General features: G+C 43.3%; 1 protein-coding gene across 1 annotated transcript in view; it reads right to left on the bottom strand.

Annotated features, from left to right (window-relative positions):
* The window catches only part of col14a1a (collagen, type XIV, alpha 1a), a 189829-nt gene that overhangs the window by 31594 nt on the left and 131192 nt on the right, over positions 1-27043 (bottom strand). Inside the window, exons 29-36 of the mRNA XM_037537030.1 lie at positions 26098-26262; positions 25705-25743; positions 25226-25364; positions 22074-22216; positions 21317-21426; positions 10440-10598; positions 6826-6903; positions 4582-4668 (exon numbers count right to left, since the gene is read on the bottom strand). Coding sequence (XP_037392927.1) covers positions 4582-4668; positions 6826-6903; positions 10440-10598; positions 21317-21426; positions 22074-22216; positions 25226-25364; positions 25705-25743; positions 26098-26262 — 920 coding nt within the window. The remainder of the gene's footprint in view (positions 1-4581; positions 4669-6825; positions 6904-10439; positions 10599-21316; positions 21427-22073; positions 22217-25225; positions 25365-25704; positions 25744-26097; positions 26263-27043) is intronic.

The following is a 27043-nucleotide window of genomic DNA, read 5'->3' as shown; positions in this document are numbered from 1 at the left end:
AGTTCTGCCACCAGCTGCAAGTAATTTCACCTGGTTTGCCCCGTTTCCTCTTCCCGTGTTTGCTTTAATTACGTCCCCTCAGGGCCACAGCCGCAGTAAGATCGCCCCTCTTACGCTTGCATGACTTTGATTCATGTGCTAAGCTGCCCTGCCGTACACCAGCAGAGGAAACTGGAACCGGGACTGAACCCATTCACAGCAGAGACTTTAGATCTCTCAACACGTCTAAGGAGAGCACTTCAAATGATCTCAAAGACCATAAACATCACTAACAGACTGCAACTGAAAATAATTATTCATTAAAACGAGTTAAAAAGAAGGAGCTTTTGGTTATTTGGGTCAGTCTACAGTAAACAGTGTCCTATCATTTTAAAGCCCTGAAATGAGCTTGAAATATGAATAAACCACAAGAAGCTGTTCCTCTATTCCAGAATGAGCCGACGACGATGGCTGTGCTTCCCTCGGAATTCTTTATTCCTAGTGCTGCTGTCAGCAGTGTAACTCAGTAAGCATTACATGATTTATAAAATAATAAGATAAAATAATTGATCAATTTTTACAATGTGAGTTTGAAACTTGTGGAGATTATTTATTAAACCTAAGATTTTAGTAATGTTTCAGTGGTGTTACAATCAGTGGAGTTATGTGGTGTTAGTCAGTGGAGTTATGTGGTGTTACAGTCAGTGGATTTAGATTCATTAGTGTTACGGTCAGTGGTGTTACAATCAGTGGTTATACAGTCAGAGGTGTTAAGATCAGTGGAGTTTGGTCAGTGGATTTAGATTCAGTAGTGTTACGGTCAGTGGTGTTACAATCAGTGGTTATACAGTCAGAGGTGTTAAGATCAGTGGAGTTTGGTCAGTGGATTTAGATTCAGTAATGTTACGGTCAGTGGTGTTACAATCAGTGGTTATACAGTCAGAGGTGTTAAGATCAGTGGAGTTTGGTCAGTGGATTTAGATTCAGTAGTGTTACGGTCAGTGGTGTTACAATCAGTGGTTATACAGTCAGAGGTGTTAAGATCAGTGGAGTTTGGTCAGTGGATTTAGATTCAGTAATGTTATGGTCAGTGGTGTTACAATCAGTGGTTATACAGTCAGAGGTGTTAAGGTCAGTGGAGTTTGGTCAGTGGATTTAGATTCAGTAGTGTTACGGTCAGTGGTGTTACAATCAGTGGTTATACAGTCAGAGGTGTTAAGATCAGTGGAGTTTGGTCAGTGGATTTAGATTCAGTAGTGTTACGGTCAGTGGTGTTACAATCAGTGGTTATACAGTCAGAGGTGTTAAGATCAGTGGAGTTTGGTCAGTGGATTTAGATTCAGTAGTGTTACGGTCAGTGGTGTTACAATCAGTGGTTATACAGTCAGAGGTGTTAAGATCAGTGGAGTTTGGTCAGTGGATTTAGATTCAGTAATGTTATGGTCAGTGGTGTTACAATCAGTGGTTATACAGTCAGAGGTGTTAAGGTCAGTGGAGTTTGGTCAGTGGATTTAGATTCAGTAGTGTTACGGTCAGTGGTGTTACAATCAGTGGTTATACAGTCAGAGGTGTTAAGATCAGTGGAGTTTGGTCAGTGGATTTAGATTCAGTAGTGTTACGGTCAGTGGTGTTACAATCAGTGGTTATACAGTCAGAGGTGTTAAGATCAGTGGAGTTTGGTCAGTGGATTTAGATTCAGTAGTGTTACGGTCAGTGGTGTTACAATCAGTGGTTATACAGTCAGTGGTGTTACGATCAGTAGAGTTATGTTCAGTGCTGTCACGATCAGTGGTGTTGCGATGGTTGGAGTTTCAGTCCGTGGATTTAGCGTCAGTGTTGTTATGATCAGTGGTGGTACAATGAGCAGAGTTTTGGTCAGTGGATTTAGAGACAATGATGTTACGGTCAGTGGTGTTACAATCAGGGGGTTTTACAGTCAGAGGTGTTACAATGAGTGGAGTTATGTGGTGTTACAATGAGTGGAGTTTTGGTCAGTGAATTTAGAGTCTGTGGTTTAACGGTCAGTGGTGTTACAGTCAGTGGCTTTACACTCAGTAGTGTTACAGTGAGTGGTGTTAAAATCAATGGAGTTATGGTCAGTGGTGATATGATGAGCTGAGTCATGATCAGTGGTGTTATGATCTGATCATTGGAGGTTTGGTCAGTGGTGTTACGCTCAGCAGTGTTATGGTCATTGGTGATATGATGAGCTGAGTTATGATCTTGAATTACATCAGCATTCACACCCTGTTTACCCCTAAAATGGTAGAACGACCCATCTGCCAACCCTCAAAACTTTCTCTCTCTCCATAATTAATCAGACTGACTGCTGCTGCCGGCATTCGTCATGTTCATAATTCCACAGAACGCACACCAGCAATCCTGCCATAAAGAAACCGTAATAAAACACACCCGTCCTCTAGGTGTAGTCCTCCTGCTGCTATCGCTGCTCAGAGGCAGGCAGTGAAACGTCTGGCCTGGATGAGCAGATCTATACGTGTGGACGGGACAGGAGTGGACTAATCCGCTCTGATGAATTGATCCGCTTCTAATGACTCTGTGAGCTGAGCCCTGTTTATCCGGCACGGCCTTTCCGCGGCATTTTCACTCTGTGTGTACAAAACGCTGCTTTTCTAAATGAGCTCATTTATTTACGCTGACGTATCGAGTTCTACCTGCAGCGTGGGCTGAATTAAGCAATCAGACTGCAGCTCAATCTCTCATTCCCTCTCTCTCTCTCTCTCTATCCGTTATCTGACTGCTCCTTTCTTCAGCGCTCCCGACCTCTCGCTGTCTCTCGCTCTGGCTGTCTTGCTGTCTCATCGTCTCTCAGACCCTGCTTCAGTCTTACTCGTCCTCTGTTCCTAAGCAGACTGAACTGATCATGCCTCAGGTGTGCTGAGTGGAACGTGGAAGGTGGTCAAACTACTCCGAATTCGGCTTATATAGCCATCAGCCTCAGGTTAGCCTACGTCATGCACAGGCAAAATGAGCTACTCAGCAGGTTCCACGTACCTATAGAACCTCCATTAAAACTCATCTAAGATACACAGCCGAACCTTAAGATCACTCCTGTGTCTTTGAGGGTCTGAGACCAACTCTGAACATCTCTTACGTTTGCCAGTTAAATGTGGAAAAATACAGGAATTTAAGCTCCGGGAAATACAGGAATTTAAAAACAACTCAAAACAGAAAAGCCACAATAAGTTAACCGCAGCAGTGAAACTGAAGATTCTGCACTATTTCTGCTTCACTATTCTGACTAGAGCTAATCTGTGACACTGACCATCTTCATGATTTTGTACTAAAATGTCAAGTTTATTGCTTCCATTGACACTCATGTCCCGATTATTATTATTATTATTATTATTATTATTATTATTATTATTATTATTATTATTATTATTAGTAGTAGTAGTAGTAGTAGTAGTAGTAGTAGTAGTAGTATTCTCAGGGGGACATTACACGCTGATCAGAGACTTTTTACTAATTCTGAAATTCTCTAAAGATTTCCACGATTCTACTTTTGACTCAGACTGTTTTGCTGATATGATTTCAAGTGAAAAACTTTGTATTAAACCACTCACATACCAAACCAACCAGCTAGCTCGTTAGCTCGCGCTGTTCCCACAGTCTGATACACAACTGTGGGCAAATTTAGACAAGATCACTAAGTGAGTCACTAAAAGTGAGTCACTAAAAGTGAGTCATTAAAAGTGAGTCATTAAAAGTGAGTCATTAAAAGTGAGTCATTAAAAGTTTGGTTATATGAATTTACTGAACTCAACAGCACAGTTAAAATCGACCTGATTTACAGAGATCGATTTTCAGTGATTTTCTTTTACAGTTGCTATATTATTATTTACACTATTTTTATCATTTTGATTGTTTTTTAAGATTTTGATTTATAGAGATTTTGATTTTCAGTGATTTTGATTTACAGTCACTGATTTTCAGTGATTTTGATTTACAGTGATTCTGATTTTCAGTGATTTTGCTTTACAGTGACTGATTTTCAGTGATTTTGATTTACAGTGATTCTGATTTTCAGTGATTTTGCTTTACAGTGACTGATTTTCAGTGATTTTGATTTACAGTGACTCTGATTTTCAGTGATTTTGATTTACAGTGACTGATTTTCAGTGATTCTGATTTTCAGTGATTTTGATTTTCAGTGATTTTGATTTACAGTGACTGATTTACAGTGATTTTGATTTAAGTGATTCTGATTTTCAGTGATTCTAATTTTCAGTGATTTTGGCTTTCAGTGCTTTACATTTTCAGTGTTTTTAATTTACAGTTAAAAGTGAATGATTTGCAGTCATTTTTCCAGAGATTCTGATTTTCATTTTCAGTGAATTTGGTTTACAGTGATTTTGATTTCAATTATGTTTCATTCACAGTGATTTTCATTGCAGTGATGTTGGATGTAAACGGATGTAACTGATCGGTCTTCCTGTGAAAGTGTTCAGTTCAGTCAGTTAAATCCAGTAAACTCTGGGTCAGAGCTGATCTGGATCATTCTGTTTAACCCCTGATTGCAGCCTCTGGACTGAGATATCAGACAGATTACAGGATTAAAGAGAAAGAGAAGAGTCTTACTGGAGGTCCGGAGGGTCCCGGTGGTCCTTTACTGTCCTCAGAGCAGGTGCAGGCGTGCGGCAGAGCGGGACAGTCCTGTTCTACTCTCTACACAGACACAGAGAGAACATCAAGATAAATTACACTGAACACCAGCAGGGGGTCATAATAAACACAGATTTAGACCAATTATAGAGCCTGTAAACAACAACAACAACAACAACAACAACAACAACAACAACAACAACAACAACAACAACCAGTGTACAGTAACTGAATAAGCTGCACACTCACAGCGTAGCTGATTGGACGGGAGCCCTAACTGACATTCTATTGTTTTAATACTTCATTTTTAACTTTAGTTTGATTTTTCCTCCTGTTCTCTCCTGTTTTGTCTCCTGGTTCTTCCTAGTGGACTTTTGTTGATGTTCTCTCAGAACCTCATTCCTCTTGAAGAGTTCGCATGTCTGTTCTACTCTTTCTGTCGGAATTAACCTGCTGACGTGTTGGGAGTGAGTGAGCTTGTGAATGAGAGAATGTGTGAATGAGTGAGTAAATGAGTGAGTGAGTGAGTGAGTGAATGAGTGAGTGAGTGAGGGCATGAGTGAGTGAGTGAATGAGTGAGTGAGTGAATGAGTGAGTGAGTAAGTAAATGAGTGAATGAATGAGTGAATGAGTGAGTGAGTGAGTAAATGAGTGAATGAATGAATGAGTGAGTGAGTAAATGAGTGAATGAATGAGAGAATGAGTGAGTGAGTGAGTGAGTGAGTAAATGAGTGAATGAATGAATGAGTGAGTGAGTAAATGAGTGAATGAATGAGAGAATGTGTGAATGAGTGAGTAAATGAGTGAGTGAGTGAGTGAGTGAGTGAGTAAATGAGTGAATGAATGAGAGAATGTGTGAATGAGTGAGTAAATGAGTGAGTAAATGAGTGAGTGAGTTAGTGAGTGAGTAAATGAGTGAATGAATGAATGAATGAGTGAGTAAATGAGTAAATTAATGAGTGAGTGAGTAAATGAATGAGTGAATGAGTGAGTGAGTGAGTAAATGAGTGAATGAATGAATGAGTGAGTGAGTAAATGAGTGAATGAATGAGAGAATGAGTGAGTGAGTGAGTGAGTGAGTAAATGAGTGAATGAATGAATGAATGAGTGAGTGAGTAAATGAGTGAATGAATGAGAGAATGTGTGAATGAGTGAGTAAATGAGTGAGTGAGTGAGTGAGTAAATGAGTGAATGAATGAGAGAATGTGTGAATGAGTGAGTAAATGAGTGAGTAAATGAGTGAGTGAGTTAGTGAGTGAGTAAATGAGTGAATGAATGAATGAATGAGTGAGTAAATGAGTAAATTAATGAGTGAGTGAGTAAATGAGTGAATGAATGAGTGAATGAGTGAGTGAGTGAGTAAATGAGTGAATGAATGAATGAGTGAGTGAGTAAATGAGTGAATGAATGAGAGAATGAGTGAGTGAGTGAGTGAGTGAGTAAATGAGTGAATGAATGAATGAGTGAGTGAGTAAATGAGTGAATGAATGAGAGAATGAATGAATGAATGAATGAATGAATGAATGAGTGAGTGAGTGAGTAAATGAGTAAATTAATGAGTGAGTGAGTAAATGAGTAAATTAATGAGTGAGTGAGTAAATGAGTGAATGAATGAGTAAATGAGTGAGTGAGTAAGAGTGAAGGAGTGAGTGAGTGAGTGTATGATGCGTGGTCTGAGGTGTGATGCGTGGTCTGAGGTGTGATGCGTGGTCTGAGGTGTGATGCGTGGTCTGAGGTGTGATGCGTGTCCTGAGGTGTGATGCGTGTCCTGAGGTGTGATGCGTGTCCTGAGGTGTGATGCGTGTCCTGAGGTGTGATGCGTGTCCTGAGGTATGATGCGTGTTCTGTGGTGTGATGCGTGTCCTGAGGTGTGATGCGTGTTCTGAGGTGTGATGCGTGTTCTGAGGTGTGATGCGTGTCCTGAGGTATGATGCGTGTCCTGAGGTATGATGCGTGTCCTGAGGTATGATGCGTGTCCTGAGGTGTGATGCGTGTTCTGAGGTATGATGCGTGTTCTGAGGTGTGATGCGTGTTCTGAGGTGTGATGCGTGTTCTGAGGTGTGATGCGTGTTCTGAGGTGTGATGCGTGTTCTGAGGTATGATGCGTGTTCTGAGGTATGATGCGTGTTCTGAGGTATGATGCGTGTTCTGAGGTATGATGCGTGTTCTGTTGGAGTGCTGCTCTATAACAGAGTGATAGAGTGATCAGTTCTCTCTCACCAGGCCTGGGAGCTCGCAGCATTTATCCCGAGCGGCCCACGAGGTGCTGCACACAATATCAAACATCTGCAGCTGGAACTGTGGACACAGAAACACACATTACAGATGTTCTACACACAATAACAGCTACAGCGATCAGTATAAACACTGTGTATAAACACAGTGAAAACAGAGATACGCTGAATTGACATAATTAAAAACTGTACACCATTAACAATTACAATCAACAACACAACATAAATCACCCAATATTCATTAGGAAACTAGCAGGGACATTCTGCAGTTCTGAGAGTGATGATCTGAAGCGTGGACCCTCACAGACCCTTTAGCGATCTGACTCCATCGATTTATGAAACATAAACAAATTACAGAGCACATGTTTGTTAATAATTAATCATATTATAGAGTGTTTATGGGTCAAAACAGCAGCAGCAGTAATGAGTTTTCAGGGGAGCTCAGTAATGCTGGTCATTAGTCACAGTCTCCAACCACAGTCCCAGATATTTACAGCGACAATTCAGTCTGATCACTCCGTCTCACATCAGTCTGATCATTTCATCTCACATCAGTCTGATCACTCCATCTCACATCAGTCTGATCACTCCATCTCACATCAGCCTGATCATCTCACATAAGTCTGATCACTCCATCTGATATCAGTCTGATCACTTCATCTCACATCAGTCTGATCACTCCATCTCACATCAGTCTGATCACTCCATCTCACATCAGCCTGATCATCTCACATAAGTCTGATCACTCCATCTGATATCAGTCTGATCACTTCATCTCACATCAGCCTGATCATCTCACATAAGTCTGATCACTCCATCTGATATCAGTCTGATCACTTCAACTCACATCAGCCTGATCATCTCACATAAGTCTGATCACTCCATCTGATATCAGTCTGATCACTTCATCTCACATCAGTCTGATCACTTCATCTCACATCAGCCTGATCATCTCACATAAGTCTGATCACTCCATCTGATATCAGTCTGATCACTTCAACTCACATCAGTCTGATCATTTCATCTCACATCAGTCTGATCACTCCATCTGATATCAGTCTGATCATTTCATCTCACATCAGCCTGATCATCTCACATAAGTCTGATCACTCCATCTGATATCAGTCTGATCACTTCATCTCACATCAGTCTGATCACTTCATCTCACATCAGCCTGATCATCTCACATAAGTCTGATCACTCCATCTGATATCAGTCTGATCACTTCAACTCACATCAGTCTGATCATTTCATCTCACATCAGCCTGATCATCTCACATCAGCCTGATCACTCCATCTCACATCAGTCTGATCATTTCATCTCACATCAGTCTGATCATTTCATCTCACATCAGTCTGATCACTCCATCTCACATCAGTCTGATCACTTCATCTCACATAAGTCTGATCACTCCATCTGATATCAGTCTGATCACTCCATCTCACATCAGTCTGATCATTTCATCTCACATCAGTCTGATCACTCCATCTCACATCAGTCTGATCACTTCATCTCACATCAGCCTGATCATCTCACATAAGTCTGATCACTCCATCTGATATCAGTCTGATCACTTCATCTCACATCAGCCTGATCATCTCACATAAGTCTGATCACTCCATCTGATATCAGTCTGATCACTTCATCTCACATCAGCCTGATCATCTCACATAAGTCTGATCACTCCATCTGATATCAGTCTGATCATTTCATCTCACATCAGTCTGATCATTTCATCTCACATCAGCCTGATCATCTCACATAAGTCTGATCACTTCATCTGATATCAGTCTGATCATTTCATCTCACATCAGCCTGATCATCTCACATAAGTCTGATCACTTCATCTGATATCAGTCTGATCATTTCAGCTCACATCAGCCTGATCATCTCACATAAGTCTGATCACTTCATCTCACATCAGTCTGATCACTCCATCTCACATCAGTCTGATCATCTCACATCAGTCTGATCACTCCATCTCACATCGGTCTGATCACTTCATCTCACATCAGCCTGATCATCTCACATAAGTCTGATCACTCCATCTCACATCAGTCTGATCACTTCATCTCACATCAGTCCGATCACTTCATCTGATATCAGTCCGATCATCTCACATTAGTCTGATCACTTCATCTGACAGTCTGATCATCTCACATCAGTCTGATCATCTAACGCCAGTCTGATTACTTCATCTTACATCAGTCTGATCATCTCAAATCAGTCTGATCACTTCATCTAACATCAGTTTGATCACTTTGTCTGAAATCCACCTGATCATCTGGCATCATTCTCTTCATTTCAACTGACATCAGTCTGATCACCTAACAGCCTGATCACTTCATCTGATCCACCGTGATCATCACATTTCTAAACAACCAGACATCACAGAACATCCTTGTAGAAAAAACGTAAAGTCATCATATACTTCTCATGTAATATCAACGTTTGGAAGTCACAGCTTCTACCAGCGATGAAGCCAGAATAATTTTATAAGAACTGTTATTGTTCACTGAAACAAAAGGTTATTGTTCAGTCTTTTATTGCAGAAAGAAAAAGTCGCGCTGTCCGTTTTTAGTTTTACAGTACAAACTTGGAGCTGTACAGTTATATATATATATACATATACATATACAGTATATATATATATATATATATATACAGTTATACTTCAAAATTAGAATATCAAGATCAACAAAATAACTCCAGATGTCTGAGGGTTAAGGCTCTGAATTTAAAATCCAGGGGAGGAAGGAAAGAAAAAGCTTCCATCACTTCCAGAGGTGAAGATCATCAATCATCACATACTTATCACTCCACACAAAGAGTGCTACTAATACGAGTCCCACAGAGTCTCAGAGACAGTTATAGAGCTGTTTACACTCTCAATGGCCCATTCACTGCTCAGCCCGTGCATTGTTCCAGACCTCTGTCCACAGAGGAGCTCTGTCTGAGCTTCAGCAGGACGTCAGGAAGCTCCTCCGACCTCCAGCCTGAGCTCCAGTATCGCGAGCAGCTTAACACTCACTATTACACCTGCACACGTTTATATCCACTCTGAATCCCGAAGACATTTATCTGGACATGGATATGTACGAGATAAAAATCCTCAGTAATATATCAGTTCCTGCCTCGGCTGTGAGGGCGCTGCGCCCCCTACTGTCAGGATTGTTAATCAGGAGAAAAAAATAATAACGAGAAGATAAAACGGTGTTAAAATACTGCATTTTGAATGTAGAATAATAATAGATGTGTGGTATACACGGATCAGGCCTAACATTCTGTCCACCACCTTCTATCTACGCTCATTGTCCACTAAATCAGCTCCACTGACCGTTCAGTTCCCCTCTGTAGTTCTACAGTTACAGACTGTAGTCCATCTGTTTCTCTGATACTCTGTTACCCTGTTCTTCAGTGGTCAGGATAGAACTGGATAATTGGAGAAAATTGGACTAAACACAACTGTTGTATAAAAGCACCAGAGCTGTGGTAGAGAGTGAAATCTGGGTTTATCCAAATCACAGCCGAGATCTAATTCACCTTCAGTGTTCTGTAGACGGTTCTGTAGATGGTTCTCAGAGCTCAGAGTGCCTTACCGGAGCCGAGTTGTCCCTCTTCCCGCGAGAGCGCACCATCCGGCCCAGAACCTCCATTCCATCTGTGGTTATGTTTCCCGCAGCGCTGATGGGCTTCTCCCCCACTGTCTTACAGTCTATCACCACCTTGGCTGTAGTCTTACTGATCGCCACGTGGACCTGAAACATCAAACAGCAGTTAGTTCCAGCTGCACGAGCTGATTGGTTGAGCTGCGTTCTAACTGTGTTTCAACATAATATCACAGGCTTTTCACAAACACTGTATCACTCCGCCGAGATGCTGTTGCTAAGCAACGACTCTGACAGCTGTAGGAGGCGCTCGAGCCTTTTCAACGTTTTTACTTCTCACTTTACCACAAACAGAACACGGACACTGTTAAGACCACATCTGACTGACAGCCGATTTGGTCCGACTCTGAAGACGAGACGGCGGTAAATTCCCAAACTGTCGTCTCCACTGAGCAGCTTTTCAGTCGGCAGCTGTGACAGAAGAACAGCTGAACAACCTGGAATCAGCCAGAAATGAACCCAACACCATTCGCCAAACTAAACGGGCTGTAAGAAGCTTCACAGACCGGCTGGAACAAAACAACATTAATACTGATCTGGACAAACTGACCAAACTGAGCTGAACCTGATATTGCTAACCATGAACTGTAATGACTCAAACATATATCAGATAAGTATAAACTCATGACAGCGCAGCGCTGCTCACTCATCTGAAGTACTAAAGTGTAGATATCTGATGTGATATCTACACTTGATGACAGTGGGGTGATGTGTGCAGCTGCAGTTAGCCAAGAAGCTAACATAGCCATTAGCAAGCTGGCTAACTTAAACAGTAAAAGCACAGAAGACCATACGGCCTCCTGACTGAGCATCACACAGTCTCTCTCTTTATGTGTTCATTTATGGTCAGTGGAGAAGAAATGATTAATGGGCCATGTGCTAAAATTAGTGCTCGGATCCGAGTCATTCTATGGAAATACAGATATATTACACGTGAAAACACATTAGGGCTACAATTTATTTATATTTTAAAATGAAACAATAATTTATTTTAACAATTTCACCTTGCTGAGTCATCAAGGCTTTTTTTTTTAAACTGTGATAATCTCGTGGTTAGTGTAGTGGGTAACACCTCTGCCTTCTATGCTAGAAACCAAGGCTCAATCCCACTACACTATAATAATAAGAGTCCTTGGGCAAGACTCCCAACACCACCTTCGCCTACGTGTGTAAAGTCGTTCTGGACAAGAGCCTCAGGCAAATGCCGTAAATGTAATCTATTCATGACTTAAATGACATAAAGAAAATAAATAAATAAATAAATAAATATTATAAAATATATAATAAAAGTCCCCAGGAGTCGTGTCACTGGTGTTACCGTGTAACAAAAGTCTCTTATTTTGAAATAAAAGTCACGCCGATGACGTCGCTCGACCTCCTTTGGCCTGTTTTCTGAGGATCTATGGAGAAAAGCTCATGGTGAGTCCACTGCGTCTCTCAGCTCTCAGAGATCTTCTCATTCAGCTCATGATCTCATATGAAGCTTCTAGCTGACGTCACTGGTGTGACCGACTTTATTCTGAGGTCACTGTGGAAAAATAGAAACACAAATGGATTAAATTCCATATTTTAGTGGACGTTCCCGGATGGACCGCGTGTGGTTTGATGTTCTGTGAAATGCGTCGATCATTAAAAACGTCTCTGGTGTTTCCTTCATTATGAGGAACACCGGTGACGGTCAGTAACACCAGTGACTCCTATGGAGAGACAGGAAAGTGGACGTTTCTGTAGAACAACCCATCTTCAGCGCTGATATACGAGGCTCTGACCATTCAGAGGTCAACACAGCCAAAGTCGCCTTGCTATTTGTAAAGCTGAAGTTGACACAAATGTTTTGCATCTCAAAGTTAATGTAATTCGGCGCTAAAACGACCCTCACTGACCCCTCGTCGCTCAGTCCTGCTTCAGCTTCAGTGAGAGCTCTGCTGCTGGCCGAGCGTCCGGCGTATTCCTCTCTCTCAGCAGAGCCCAGCTCAGAACCGCTCCTGCTGTGAGAGAACGTTTACTGTGCAAATGACTTTCAGCTGCAGCCAGACAAACCCACAGCTCCACCAGCAACCCGAATCTGCTCCTCATTAGGAAAGCCTCGCCGCTATAACAGAGAAAAAACGCAGAGCGCTGAAACACGGCTCATCTGCAGCTCGTTACACTCCCGCTACACACACAATACACATCACAGCCTGTGCAGCAGCGCCTGCGATTACAGACGCAGAGACAACAGCAGTTTACTGTACAGAGAGCATTACTATCATTCAAGAAAATGACAAATACCTCGTTGCTCAAATCTGGTCTCTCTGACTCGTTCACACTCGTTTAGGTGACTCAGATCGGTCATTAAGGTGATGAACCGGCCTGAACTGACCCTCATGAGCTCCTCCTACTCAGTGATGTCACGTGACTGAATCGCTACATCATCAGCACAAACTAACGAGCAGAACGAGCTTCGCTGAGAAGATCATTAACTCTGATCAGCTCTCTGCTTCATTATTAGAGCCAAACGGAGGAGAAAAAGGTGAGATGAGCCGCTTTTACAGTGTTTACAATATATATCAAACTCTTAAGGCCACCAAGAGCAATTTATTTGAACAACAATAAGTCTGTTTACATGCTCAAAAATCAGATTGTGTCAGTAATCCAATCAACGTGTTTACATGCACTTGAGTAATCAGATAACGGGGAAACTCCAGGTCTACAGGAGTCAGACAGTAATCAGATAACGGGGAAACTCCAGGTCTACAGGAGTCAGACAGTAATCAGATAACGGGGAAACTCCAGGTCTACAGGAGTCAGACAGTAATCAGATAATGAGGGGAAACTCCAGGTCTACAGGAGTCAGACAGTAATCAGATAATGAGGGGAAACTCCAGGTCTACATGAGTCAGACAGTAATCAGATAACAGGGAAACTCCAGGTCTACATGAGTCAGACAGTAATCAGATAACAGGGAAACTCCAGGTCTACATGAGTCAGACAGTAATCAGATAACAGGGAAACTCCAGGTCTACAGGAGTCAGACAGTAATCAGATAATGGGGAAACTCCAGGTCTACAGGAGTCAGACAGTAATCAGATAACGGGGAAACTCCAGGTCTACAGGAGTCAGACAGTAATCAGATAATGAGGGGAAACTCCAGGTCTACAGGAGTCAGACAGTAATCAGATAATGAGGGGAAACTCCAGGTCTACAGGAGTCAGACAGTAATCAGATAATGGAGAAACTCCAGGTCTACAGGAGTCAGACAGTAATCAGATAACTGGGAAACTCCAGGTCTACATGAGTCAGACAGTAATCAGATAACAGGGAAACTCCAGGTCTACAGGAGTCAGACAGTAATCAGATAACGGGGAAACTCCAGGTCTACAGGAGTCAGACAGTAATCAGATAATGGGGAAACTCCAGGTCTACAGGAGTCAGACAGTAATCAGATAATGGGGAAACTCCAGGTCTACATGAGTCAGACAGTAATCAGATAACAGGGAAACTCCAGGTCTACACGAGTCAGACAGTAATCAGATAACAGGGAAACTCCAGGTCTACAGGAGTCAGACAGTAATCAGATAATGGGGAAACTCCAGGTCTACAGGAGTCAGACAGTAATCAGATAATGGGGAAACTCCAGGTCTACAGGAGTCAGACAGTAATCAGATAATGGGGAAACTCCAGGTCTACATGAGTCAGACAGTAATCAGATAACAGGGAAACTCCAGGTCTACACGAGTCAGACAGTAATCAGATAATGGGGAAACTCCAGGTCTACAGGAGTCAATTTGATTTCAGCTTTACAACCAGCCAATAAACTCACAGCAGTAGATGCAACGTCATGTGAAACTCAAACACCATGAGTGGCTTTGTTTTCAAATGTTGCGTCACTTTACCTGAAAATATGAACAGGCATCATTTGGAAGATGAAGAATATTTAAATCCTTTATTTTGTCAAGCGTGTATCTACTCACTTATTCCTGGTAACGTAATCCGAAAGAAATCAGAGTCAGAGATCACAGCAGAACTCTGACTACTGAGCTCAAATCCAGCCTCTAAATCAGATTTCTAGACCTTACTCCAGTTGAAGAGATCACAGTGTGCTGTTTACATGACCGTTTGAATAAAGTAAATAATCTGATTATGATCGGATTATTGAGTGCATATAAACACACTCAATGAATTAATTCTATATAACTGTTATGTAATATAACTGATAGTATTATGGACACCAATTGTGGTGACGTCAACTCCACTTCCCAAACACAGGGTTACAGTTCATCTGTTCTGCTGGGAGCCAAAGATCAGACCTTATTTGCACCCAAAAACATTCAGCCTGTTTGTTTTCATCCCATGTGGAACGGCATCTCCCAAAGCAGCTCAAACTCAGCTGTGAGTGAAGCTCTCGCACAGTTTCAGCTCCTGCATGAGGTGGAGAAACTCTGGCCTCCTCTCACATTTCCATCCTGTACCCTTGCCCATTTCATGAGCCACAAAGGGCCTTTAAATTGTTCTAATAATGTGTCATCGCTTTCCAAAGAAAAGCATGTATCTCCATTTTCGTTGATTTTTATTTTTCTACATCATTTCAACACACTAGCTGTCCTTCCAAATTTCATGAGGAACGGACCAATAGAAATGCTCTAAATAACTTGGAATAAAATCTATTTACATGAACTTACATTGAAAGATAAGAGAGTTTTTGCCTTCTCCTGTAAAATGACTAGTTTGGAGATACTTGTTTTCCTTTGGCCAGCGATGACATATATTCTGCCCATTTGGTTGCAGCACAAGAAGAAGGCGAATAAAAAAAATCATAAATCATATCTAACGTTGCAGAGCGATGAGGAGGGGGACGCATGTGTGAAGAGAAGCGAGATTTATTCGGGGCAAATCCAGGGTCATGGTCATAACAGTCCAAGGTCAATAAGCCAAGATGAAGAGAACGTAACATAAAAAACACAGGATATTCACAACGGACAATATACATCAACACTTCAAACCGTACCAACAAAACCAAGACCGACAAACAAAAGACAGGGCTTAAATACGACAGGGATGACAAGGGAATACAGGACACAGGTGGGAAACACAGGTGGTAACCATCAGGGGCGGAGTCTGAAAGCATATTCTCATGTCGTAATTGGGGTGTAACAGCCTTTATTCCAAAAAGGTGAGAGGAAAGTGAGTTTTCCATCACACTGGCACTTTAACATGAGCAGTGATCTGACGTTCTGAGCAGTTCTGCAGGTGTGAATGAAAGTGTCCTCGTTGCCTCCATTTCTATGTAGAAAGCTGGCAGCTCAGTCATTATCTGTGAGGTAAGAAAAGGTGTTTACACTGTGTGTATCGGTGAGCTGTACGTCTAACAGGTTCCCTTTCCTGCAGGAGCTCAGTGCTGAGGGATTACAGCACACACACACACACACACACACACACACACACACACACACACACACACACACACACGCACCTCCGCCGAGGTGAGGAGAATACACAAATAAACAGATCACTGCTCAGCAGGTTCCAGCCAGCCCGTCATCTTCTCAAACACAGACTACACTCAGCAGACAAACTGAAGCACAGCCAGACAGACTCCACACTGAGCCCAGAACACATTATCCAGCTCTGTAAACAAACTTCAGCAGAGGAGAGGACACACTGTTCTTAGTGGACACACGGCAGCTGAGAGAGACAGAGACCAGTGAAGAGGACACACTAACGGAGGAGGAACGTTTTAGAATGCTAAACTGTTTCCTCCCGCTCCTGTAGGGGGCGATGATCCACACGGTCGCTCTGACAGACTGTAATACACTACAGGAAGCGTAGGGGGCGATACGGCTTCTACTGTTTCATTTAAAAAGCTCTATAATGTTCATATGATCCACACAGTCGCTCTGACAGACTGTAATACACTACAGGAAGCGTAGGGGGCGATACGGCTTCTACTGTTTCATTTAAAAAGCTCTATAATGTTCATATGATCCACACAGTCGCTCTGACAGACTGTAATACACTACAGGAAGCGTAGGGGGCGATACGGCTTCTACTGTTTCATTTAAAAAGCTCTATAATGTTCATATGATCCACACAGTCGCTCTGACAGACCGTAATACACTACAGGAAGCGTAGGGGGCGATACGGCTTCTACTGTTTCATTTAAAAAGCTCTATAATGTTCATATGATCCACACAGTCGCTCTGACAGACTGTAATACACTACAGGAAGCGTAGGGGGCGATACGGCTTCTACTGTTTCATTTAAAAAGCTCTATAACGTTCATATGATCCACACAGTCGCTCTGACAGACTGTAATACACTACAGGAAGCGTAGGGGGCGATACGGCTTCTACTGTTTCATTTAAAAAGCTCTATAATGTTCATATGATCCACACAGTCGCTCTGACAGACTGTAATACACTACAGGAAGCGTAGGGGGCGATACGGCTTCTACTGTTTCATTTAAAAAGCTCTATAATGTTCCTATGATCCACACAGTCGCTCTGACAGACTGTAATACACTACAGGAAGCGTAGGGGGCGATACGGCTTCTACTGTTTCATTTAAAAAGCTCTATAATGTTCCTATGATCCACACAGTCGCTCTGACAGACTGTAATACACTAAAGGAAGCGTAGGGGGCGATACGGCTTCTACTGTTTCATTTAAAAAGCTCTATAATGTTCATATGATCCACACAGTCGCTCTGACAGACTGTAATACACTACAGGAAGCGTAGGGGGCGATACGGCTTCTACTGTTTCATTTAAAAAGCTCTATAATGTTCATATGATCCACACAGTCGCTCTGACAGACTGTAATACACTACAGGAAGCGTAGGGGGCGATACGGCTTCTACTGTTTCATTTAAAAAGCTCTATAATGTTCATATGATCCACACAGTCGCTCTGACAGACTGTAATACACTACAGGAAGCGTAGGGGGCGATACGGCTTCTACTGTTTCATTTAAAAAGCTCTATAATGTTCATATGATCCACACAGTCGCTCTGACAGACTGTAATACACTACAGGAAGCGTAGGGGGCGATACGGCTTCTACTGTTTCATTTAAAAAGCTCTATAATGTTCCTATGATCCACACAGTCGCTCTGACAGACTGTAATACACTAAAGGAAGCGTAGGGGGCGATACGGCTTCTACTGTTTCATTTAAAAAGCTCTATAATGTTCCTATGATCCACACAGTCGCTCTGACAGACTGTAATACACTACAGGAAGCGTAGGGGGCGATACGGCTTCTACTGTTTCATTTAAAAAGCTCTATAATGTTCATATGATCCACACAGTCGCTCTGACAGACTGTAATACACTACAGGAAGCGTAGGGGGCGATACGGCTTCTACTGTTTCATTTAAAAAGCTCTATAATGTTCATATGATCCACACAGTCGCTCTGACAGACTGTAATACACTACAGGAAGCGTAGGGGGCGATACGGCTTCTACTGTTTCATTTAAAAAGCTCTATAATGTTCATATGATCCACACAGTCGCTCTGACAGACTGTAATACACTACAGGAAGCGTAGGGGGCGATACGGCTTCTACTGTTACATTTAAAAAGCTCTATAATGTTCCTATGATCCACACAGTCGCTCTGACAGACTGTAATACACTACAGGAAGCGTAGGGGGCGATACGGCTTCTACTGTTTCATTTAAAAAGCTCTATAATGTTCATATGATCCACACAGTCGCTCTGACAGACTGTAATACACTACAGGAAGCGTAGGGGGCGATACGGCTTCTACTGTTTCATTTAAAAAGCTCTATAATGTTCATATGATCCACACAGTCGCTCTGACAGACTGTAATACACTACAGGAAGCGTAGGGGGCGATACGGCTTCTACTGTTTCATTTAAAAAGCTCTATAATGTTCATATGATCCACACAGTCGCTCTGACAGACCGTAATACACTACAGGAAGCGTAGGGGGCGATACGGCTTCTACTGTTTCATTTAAAAAGCTCTATAATGTTCATATGATCCACACAGTCGCTCTGACAGACTGTAATACACTACAGGAAGCGTAGGGGGCGATACGGCTTCTACTGTTTCATTTAAAAAGCTCTATAACGTTCATATGATCCACACAGTCGCTCTGACAGACTGTAATACACTACAGGAAGCGTAGGGGGCGATACGGCTTCTACTGTTTCATTTAAAAAGCTCTATAACGTTCATATGATCCACACAGTCGCTCTGACAGACTGTAATACACTACAGGAAGCGTAGGGGGCGATACGGCTTCTACTGTTTCATTTAAAAAGCTCTATAATGTTCATATGATCCACACAGTCGCTCTGACAGACTGTAATACACTACAGGAAGCGTAGGGGGCGATACGGCTTCTACTGTTTCATTTAAAAAGCTCTATAATGTTCATATGATCCACACAGTCGCTCTGACAGACTGTAATACACTACAGGAAGCGTAGGGGGCGATACGGCTTCTACTGTTTCATTTAAAAAGCTCTATAATGTTCCTATGATCCACACAGTCGCTCTGACAGACTGTAATACACTAAAGGAAGCGTAGGGGGCGATACGGCTTCTACTGTTTCATTTAAAAAGCTCTATAATGTTCCTATGATCCACACAGTCGCTCTGACAGACTGTAATACACTACAGGAAGCGTAGGGGGCGATACGGCTTCTACTGTTTCATTTAAAAAGCTCTATAATGTTCATATGATCCACACAGTCGCTCTGACAGACTGTAATACACTACAGGAAGCGTAGGGGGCGATACGGCTTCTACTGTTTCATTTAAAAAGCTCTATAATGTTCATATGATCCACACAGTCGCTCTGACAGACTGTAATACACTACAGGAAGCGTAGGGGGCGATACGGCTTCTACTGTTTCATTTAAAAAGCTCTATAATGTTCATATGATCCACACAGTCGCTCTGACAGACTGTAATACACTACAGGAAGCGTAGGGGGCGATACGGCTTCTACTGTTTCATTTAAAAAGCTCTATAATGTTCCTATGATCCACACAGTCGCTCTGACAGACTGTAATACACTACAGGAAGCGTAGGGGGCGATACGGCTTCTACTGTTTCATTTAAAAAGCTCTATAATGTTCCTATGATCCACACAGTCGCTCTGACAGACTGTAATACACTACAGGAAGCGTAGGGGGCGATACGGCTTCTACTGTTTCATTTAAAAAGCTCTATAATGTTCATATGATCCACACAGTCGCTCTGACAGACTGTAATACACTACAGGAAGCGTAGGGGGCGATACGGCTTCTACTGTTTCATTTAAAAAGCTCTATAATGTTCCTATGATCCACACAGTCGCTCTGACAGACTGTAATACACTACAGGAAGCGTAGGGGGCGATACGGCTTCTACTGTTTCATTTAAAAAGCTCTATAATGTTCCTATGATCCACACAGTCGCTCTGACAGACTGTAATACACTACAGGAAGCGTAGGGGGCGATACGGCTTCTACTGTTTCATTTAAAAAGCTCTATAATGTTCCTATGATCCACACAGTCGCTCTGACAGACTGTAATACACTACAGGAAGCGTAGGGGGCGATACGGCTTCTACTGTTTCATTTAAAAAGCTCTATAATGTTCATATGATCCACACAGTCGCTCTGACAGACTGTAATACACTACAGGAAGCATAGGGGGCGATACGGCTTCTACTGTTTCATTTAAAAAGCTCTATAATGTTCATATGATCCACACAGTCGCTCTGACAGACTGTAATACACTACAGGAAGCGTAGGGGCGATACGGCTTCTACTGTTTCATTTAAAAAGCTCTATAATGTTCATATGATCCACACAGTCGCTCTGACAGACTGTAATACACTACAGGAAGCGTAGGGGGCGATACGGCTTCTACTGTTTCATTTAAAAAGCTCTATAATGTTCATATGATCCACACAGTCGCTCTGACAGACTGTAATACACTACAGGAAGCGTAGGGGGCGATACGGCTTCTACTGTTTCATTTAAAAAGCTCTATAATGTTCATATGATCCACACAGTCGCTCTGACAGACTGTAATACACTACAGGAAGCGTAGGGGGCGATACGGCTTCTACTGTTTCATTTAAAAAGCTCTATAATGTTCATATGATCCACACAGTCGCTCTGACAGACTGTAATACACTACAGGAAGCGTAGGGGGCGATACGGCTTCTACTGTTTCATTTAAAAAGCTCTATAATGTTCATATGATCCACACAGTCGCTCTGACAGACTGTAATACACTACAGGAAGCGTAGGGGGCGATACGGCTTCTACTGTTTCATTTAAAAAGCTCTATAATGTTCATATGATCCACACAGTCGCTCTGACAGACTGTAATACACTACAGGAAGCGTAGGGGGCGATACGGCTTCTACTGTTTCATTTAAAAAGCTCTATAATGTTCATATGATCCACACAGTCGCTCTGACAGACTGTAATACACTACAGGAAGCGTAGGGGGCGATACGGCTTCTACTGTTTCATTTAAAAAGCTCTATAATGTTCATATGATCCACACAGTCGCTCTGACAGACTGTAATACACTACAGGAAGCGTAGGGGGCGATACGGCTTCTACTGTTTCATTTAAAAAGCTCTATAATGTTCATATGATCCACACAGTCGCTCTGACAGACTGTAATACACTACAGGAAGCGTAGGGGGCGATACGGCTTCTACTGTTTCATTTAAAAAGCTCTATAATGTTCATATAGTCTATTGTGTTCAGCTTAACTTTTAATGTTTAAAAGTTGTGGGTCAGGAGTGTTGTGGTCAGGAGGCTGTAACACAGAAGCTGAAAGAGAGAGACTGACCTTGTGGAAACTGCCGTAGAAAATCCTCCCAATCTCAGGTCCCTCGAAGGTCACTGTCTGGAAATGACCCTTATAGTCGTAGTTAAAGAAGGTCAGAGTTTTTCCTCCATCTGAACATCAGGGGAGAAGAACCTTCTTAAGTTTTGGCTTCTTTTCTTTTTAAGAGACATTTCAGCTCAGTAGGTAACAGTTTACAATGACCACTTAACAGCTGCCACACAGCATGAGTTTTCTTTTTTCTGCATAATTAACTATAAAGACAGTCGTTCTGACTGGTTTGGTGTGAAACGCTCCGTTCAAGAGTTCCTCACAGTGGTGGTGATGGGAACCAGACGTCCCTCTAAAAGCTCCTACAGAAAGTTCCTACATGAACTGGTTCTGAATTCCCTGCCTGATGACTGATACGCTGTTTTATGAGAGTTTAGAGAACTTCAACTCCATTCATGGTGGAGGGAGACATGCAGGGCGCTGTGCGGCAAAATAGTCCCCAAAGAAAACTCATTATTCCAGATTTTCCACTATTTTCCATCATCAGCATTCCATATAAGCTCAGAAGACTCGTGTAGGTTCTCTGGTAGTTCTGGATGGTAAACAAAGTGTCTATATCTGTGTTGTAGTCATGGTGACGCCTGGTTCCCATCACCACCACTGTAAAGACGTCTTCACTCCAAACCCTCTGAACCTCTGATTACACCTCACGCACTGAGTTATGGGGGAATTTTTAGCTGTTGACCTGACTGTCTGAGATGATACTCACTGTCAAGGATGATGCCCACCAGGGGTTCGTTGTCTTTGTTAAGAATTTCCCACAGTGCAAAGGGCTCCTGGGGGGTTTCAGGCAGGATGCGGAAGAGCACTGAGATGGTGTAGTCGGAGGGGAGACCCTCAGGGTGCAGAAACCTATAAAACCAAACACGTCAATCAAAGAGGAGCTTCAGGTTCTGGGTGAAACAGGAAAACGCTGTGATTGATGTGGAGAACAATGTCAGTCATTTACAGAGGAACACCGCTGCGGTCATCACAGCTCCAGACGCTATATTTTAGTACAAATGTTGATTTATTAATGCGTTTAATATGTTTTCTGAAACAGTTAGTTCCAATATCTTTTGGGCCTAGTCGCCCCTCGGTCCTGCCACTCAGCCCTACCCCTCCGTTTTGTGGGTTCTTGTCTAGGGGTGGGGGTCCCGATTCTTGTTGAGATAGAGGGGTGGGGTGAAGTGTTGGGGCTACATGATCCTCCAAACTGAGGTTTTTCAGAGACTCCAAACAGAGAGATATGAGAAAAAGAGAGAAACCGGCGAGACGGAGAACAAGAGACCAAAGAAACCCACAAATGTGGGAATTTTCTCTGTTAAAAAATTACAATAAGCATCATATTACCTTAGTTTAGTGTGGTTTCAGTGTATTATGGTAATTTTCTTCATGCATATATAAATCACTGGTAGTGCTGAAGTCTCAGTAGCTGGGAAGCTAAACTTCCCGTTCCACCTTAAATGGTGCAGCAGTTACATTCGGGTGCCTCACACTTCAGAACTGCTGCTCCGTTTAAGGTGGAACAGGAGAATCTCTGACTTCAGCTTCATATCACTGAAGAATTAGGGGGGGTGATAATAAATAACTGCCCCCCTCTTTGAAGGCGTCTGATCCCTAAATGTAACTAAAGCCCAGCAGTGAGGAGCTGAACTTTCCCCTCCTCTGCTGTCCCTGCAGACGGGCAGGGTCGCCTACAGAGCGGCGCTAGTAGCTGTTAATGAAGTGATGCTCTTTTATTAGAGGGTCTCATTTCAGAGGGAAGATCTCAACCACTGCCCTGTAGCTCAGGAACAAGGGGCAACCCTCGAAAACAAGGGGTAGGGGTGAAAAGAAGAAATGGGACGGGGCCTTGATAACTGCACTCTTAACAACTCTCTATAAGCATCACTCCGCTATGGTCACCTGTAACCTAGCCACGATAATCAGCCACTAAAAAAGCAACAGCAACATGTCAGAATCCAGGTGAAAACAACTGCAATGACAGCAGGAAAGCAACAACGACAAAGCCAAAACGTTTCCACGATCCCAGAGGTACTGGATGGAGCTCCATCACTCCAGAGAATGCAGTTCCACTGCTCCACAGCCCAACGCTGGGGGGCGTTATACCCCTCTAGCCCACGCTTGGGACTGTTTATGGTGTCCTTAGGCTCATGTGCAGCTGCTCCAGAGTGCCCCATTCTAACTGCGAATGCTTTTCTATGGAAATCAAACAAGCTGTGTCAGCAGTGGCTGTAAATTAGCTGAGCTCACTCATTAGAAGGACTAACTATCGTGAATAATAAGCTGTGATACGTAATGAAGCTGAGATTTTAAACAGTTAAACACTGAGATTGTGCACAGAGCAGCAAAAAGCATGAACCACAACAGTGTAAGAACTTGTTCACACCATGGTTGTTTACGGCTGTTTACACGCCTTCCAGCCAAATCAGTGCTGTGTGTTGAGTACCTGTCATAAAAGCCAATAAAAGTCCAGCGCTGATGGGTCATCGGGTACCCGTTAGAACTGAAACAGATCCTGTACCCTAACAGCTGTCATCACCCTCGGAGGCCACAAATAGTGGCGCTGATAATAAAAGCGTGGCTGTGATTGCTCCCATCAGCCTGAACGGTGTTTATAGAGCGGCTGTGCGGTGAAGGAGCTTCAGAGAGGAGCACCGAGTCTCTCTGCTCTAATAACAGCACCCCTCCGAGGCCTGGAAAGAGGAGCTTAATCTAAATATTATCCCTCAGTGGGGTGACGGGAGGATCTATCAGAGCCATCGGGACCCAAACAAATCAGCATGGCCCAGAATTCCCTTCGCTTCTGACACATGGCGCGTTCTGTTAGGACTCTGCGGGCTGTCGGCCGAGGTGGGCACTATCTCAGCCAGGTTTAGCCACCGGGGAAGAAAACCTGTTAAATTACTGCTGCATTCCATCAGGAACCGGAGGAACACTGCAGCGTTCCAATCACACTGTGTGCAGCAATCATGGTAATGTCAGCCTGAGTAACCCGACAGACTGAAACCAGCTCAACGTGCACTCGGCTCACTATACGGAGTGTTTTACTGAATCTGCGCTCTTACAGCAGAGACACTGCTGAAAACAACAATGAAGTATTCAGACCGTAGGTGTTTACAACCATTAATCTATGATCTACTAACCCCAAGAAAGAAGCCCATAAGACAGTAATGAGCTAATTTTACACAAAACCATCATTTCTGTTGGGAGGTGTCCCGAACCCTAACCCCTAAATTTGCACTTCAGAAAATAATACATACGTTTATTTGTCTTTTTTCTTTTTTTTCTTTTTCAGGACGTACCTTGGGGGATGAGAGATAGGGGTACACATGATGGGCTGTAAGATAGGGGTGTGCCTGGTGGGCTGTAAGATAAGGGTGTACCTGGTGGGCAGTGAAAGGGGTTGTACCTGGTGGGCTGAGAGAGAGAGAGGTGTATCTGGTGGGCTGTGAGATAGGGAGTACCTGGTGGGCTGTGAGAGAGAGGTGTATCTGGTGGGCTGTGAGATAGGGAGTACCTGGTGGGCTGTGAGAGAGAGGTGTATCTGGTGGGCTGTGAGATGGGGAGTACCTGGTGGGCTGTGAGAGAGAGGTGTATCTGGTGGGCTGTGAGATGGGGAGTACCTGGTGGGCTGTGAGAGAGAGGTGTATCTGGTGGGCTGTGAGATGAGGAGTACCTGGTGGGCTGTGAGAGCCCACGGCCCACCCCTGTACCTGGTGGGCCGTGAAATCCAGGTGTACCTGGTGGGCTGTGAGAGGAAGGTGTTACCTGATGGGCTATGAGAGAGGTGTGGACCTGGTGGGCTGTGAGAGGAGGGTGTATCTACTGGGCTATGAGAGGGGTTGTACCTGGTGGGCTGTGACAGAGGGGTTGTACCTGGTGGGCTGTGAGAGGAGGGCGCCTTTGTGCAGTCTGTAACAGGGGAAGCTGTTGAAGGTTCCAGGCTCCATTGAGACTCCCTGAACATTACTGTAATGTTTCTCCACCAGACCAAACATCTCCATCATCCGGAAACCTGCAGCACACCAGAGCACAAATCTCAGTTACACCACTTCACAGAAAAGAGAGTAAAAGTGAACTAAGAGTGTGTTCATTCAACCACAATCAGAGCCATAAATACTAAAAACACCACATGAGCACATCAGCCTGCTGACTCTGACTGACCGGTAATACAGAATAAACAGATCAGAGCTTTAATCTTCAGCGAGTCAGTGAGGAAATAATCTGCACTCAGGACCCAGAGCAGCGATGTTAAATATTAACAGTGTTATCATCGTTCATATAAACCATCTAATCATCAAAAAAACTGGAGCTGAAGGACATTCTGAAGGTCAGTCCATATCTCCTTCTCTCACCTGCCAAGGTGTTCCCGCTCATCAGCACCGAGGGACACGCTGGAGACACAAACATCACATTTCATATCAATAAAAAACAGATATCAGTATCAATACATATCAAAAACAAAGAAATATCAACAATATTGATAAAAAACAATATAAACACAGAAAAATAATAATATAAATAAGAAAGAGTATAAAGTCCCAGCTCCGCTTAATATTTGTTTACTTTTACCTGTTTTTTTTTGAGTTTGGATGGAAAAGTTTAACTCAAACTTCATGACGAATCACTGAATTACTGTTCCAATAAAAATCATGACTATAACGACACTGTAATAATGTCCATCGTCCCACATTCAGTGCTGCTGAATCAGCATCTTCAGATCACAGGGTACGCGCAGCTGAACTTACTGGCTGTCGCTGCTTCACACACGAACGTTATGAGCTGCTCCTCGATCTTCTTCACAGCGTCCACATCATCCACGAAGAACACGTGTCTCTCGCTGGGCTTGCTGGCGATGTTCACCAGCTCACCGTAATCAGCGTCACCGAAACCGATGGCGAAGATGATGTACCCTGAAAATAAACACCTGCAAGTTTTAGCGTTCACTACAGAAACTCCCATCAGACCATTGATACACCGTTATAACACTAACACGCAGACTGAACGGGTGGGGCTAAACTGCTGTAGGCTGAATGGGTGGAGCTAAACTGCTGTAGGCTGAATGGGTGGAGCTAAACTGCTGTAGGCTGAATGGGTGGAGCTAAATAGCTGTAGCCTAAATGGGTGGAGCTAAACTGCTGTAGGCTAAATGGGTGGAGCTAAACTGCTGTAGGCTGAATGGGTGAAGCTAACTGCTGTAGGCTGAATAGGTGGAGCTAAACTGCTGTTAGCTTATGCTTGGTGGTCAGCTGATGCTTGGTGGTCAGCTGATGCTTGGTGGTCAGCTGATGCTTGGTGGTTAGCTGATGCTTGGTGGTTAGCTGATGCTTGGTGGTCAGCTTGGTGGTCAGTGAGAGGAACTACAGTGAGAGGGCCTACAGTGAGAGGACCTACAGTGAGAGGAACTACAGTGAGAGGAACTACAGTGAGAGGGCCTACAGTGAGAGGACCTACAGTGAGAGGACCTACAGTGAGAGGACCTACAGTGAGAGGGCCTACAGTGAGAGGGCCTACAGTGAGAGGAACTACAGTGAGAGGGCCTACAGTGAGAGGGCCTACAGTGAGAGGAACTACAGTGAGAGGGCCTACAGTGAGAGGACCTACAGTGAGAGGACCTACAGTGAGAGGAACTACAGTGAGAGGACCTACAGTGAGAGGGCCTACAGTGAGAGGTCCTACAGTGAGAGGACCTAC

This window comes from Pygocentrus nattereri, chromosome 3 (assembly GCF_015220715.1).
Source record: "Pygocentrus nattereri isolate fPygNat1 chromosome 3, fPygNat1.pri, whole genome shotgun sequence".
Classification (NCBI taxonomy): domain Eukaryota; kingdom Metazoa; phylum Chordata; class Actinopteri; order Characiformes; family Serrasalmidae; genus Pygocentrus; species Pygocentrus nattereri.
Note: the sequence above shows the minus strand (reverse complement) of the source record. Positions and strands in the feature narration are given on the sequence as shown.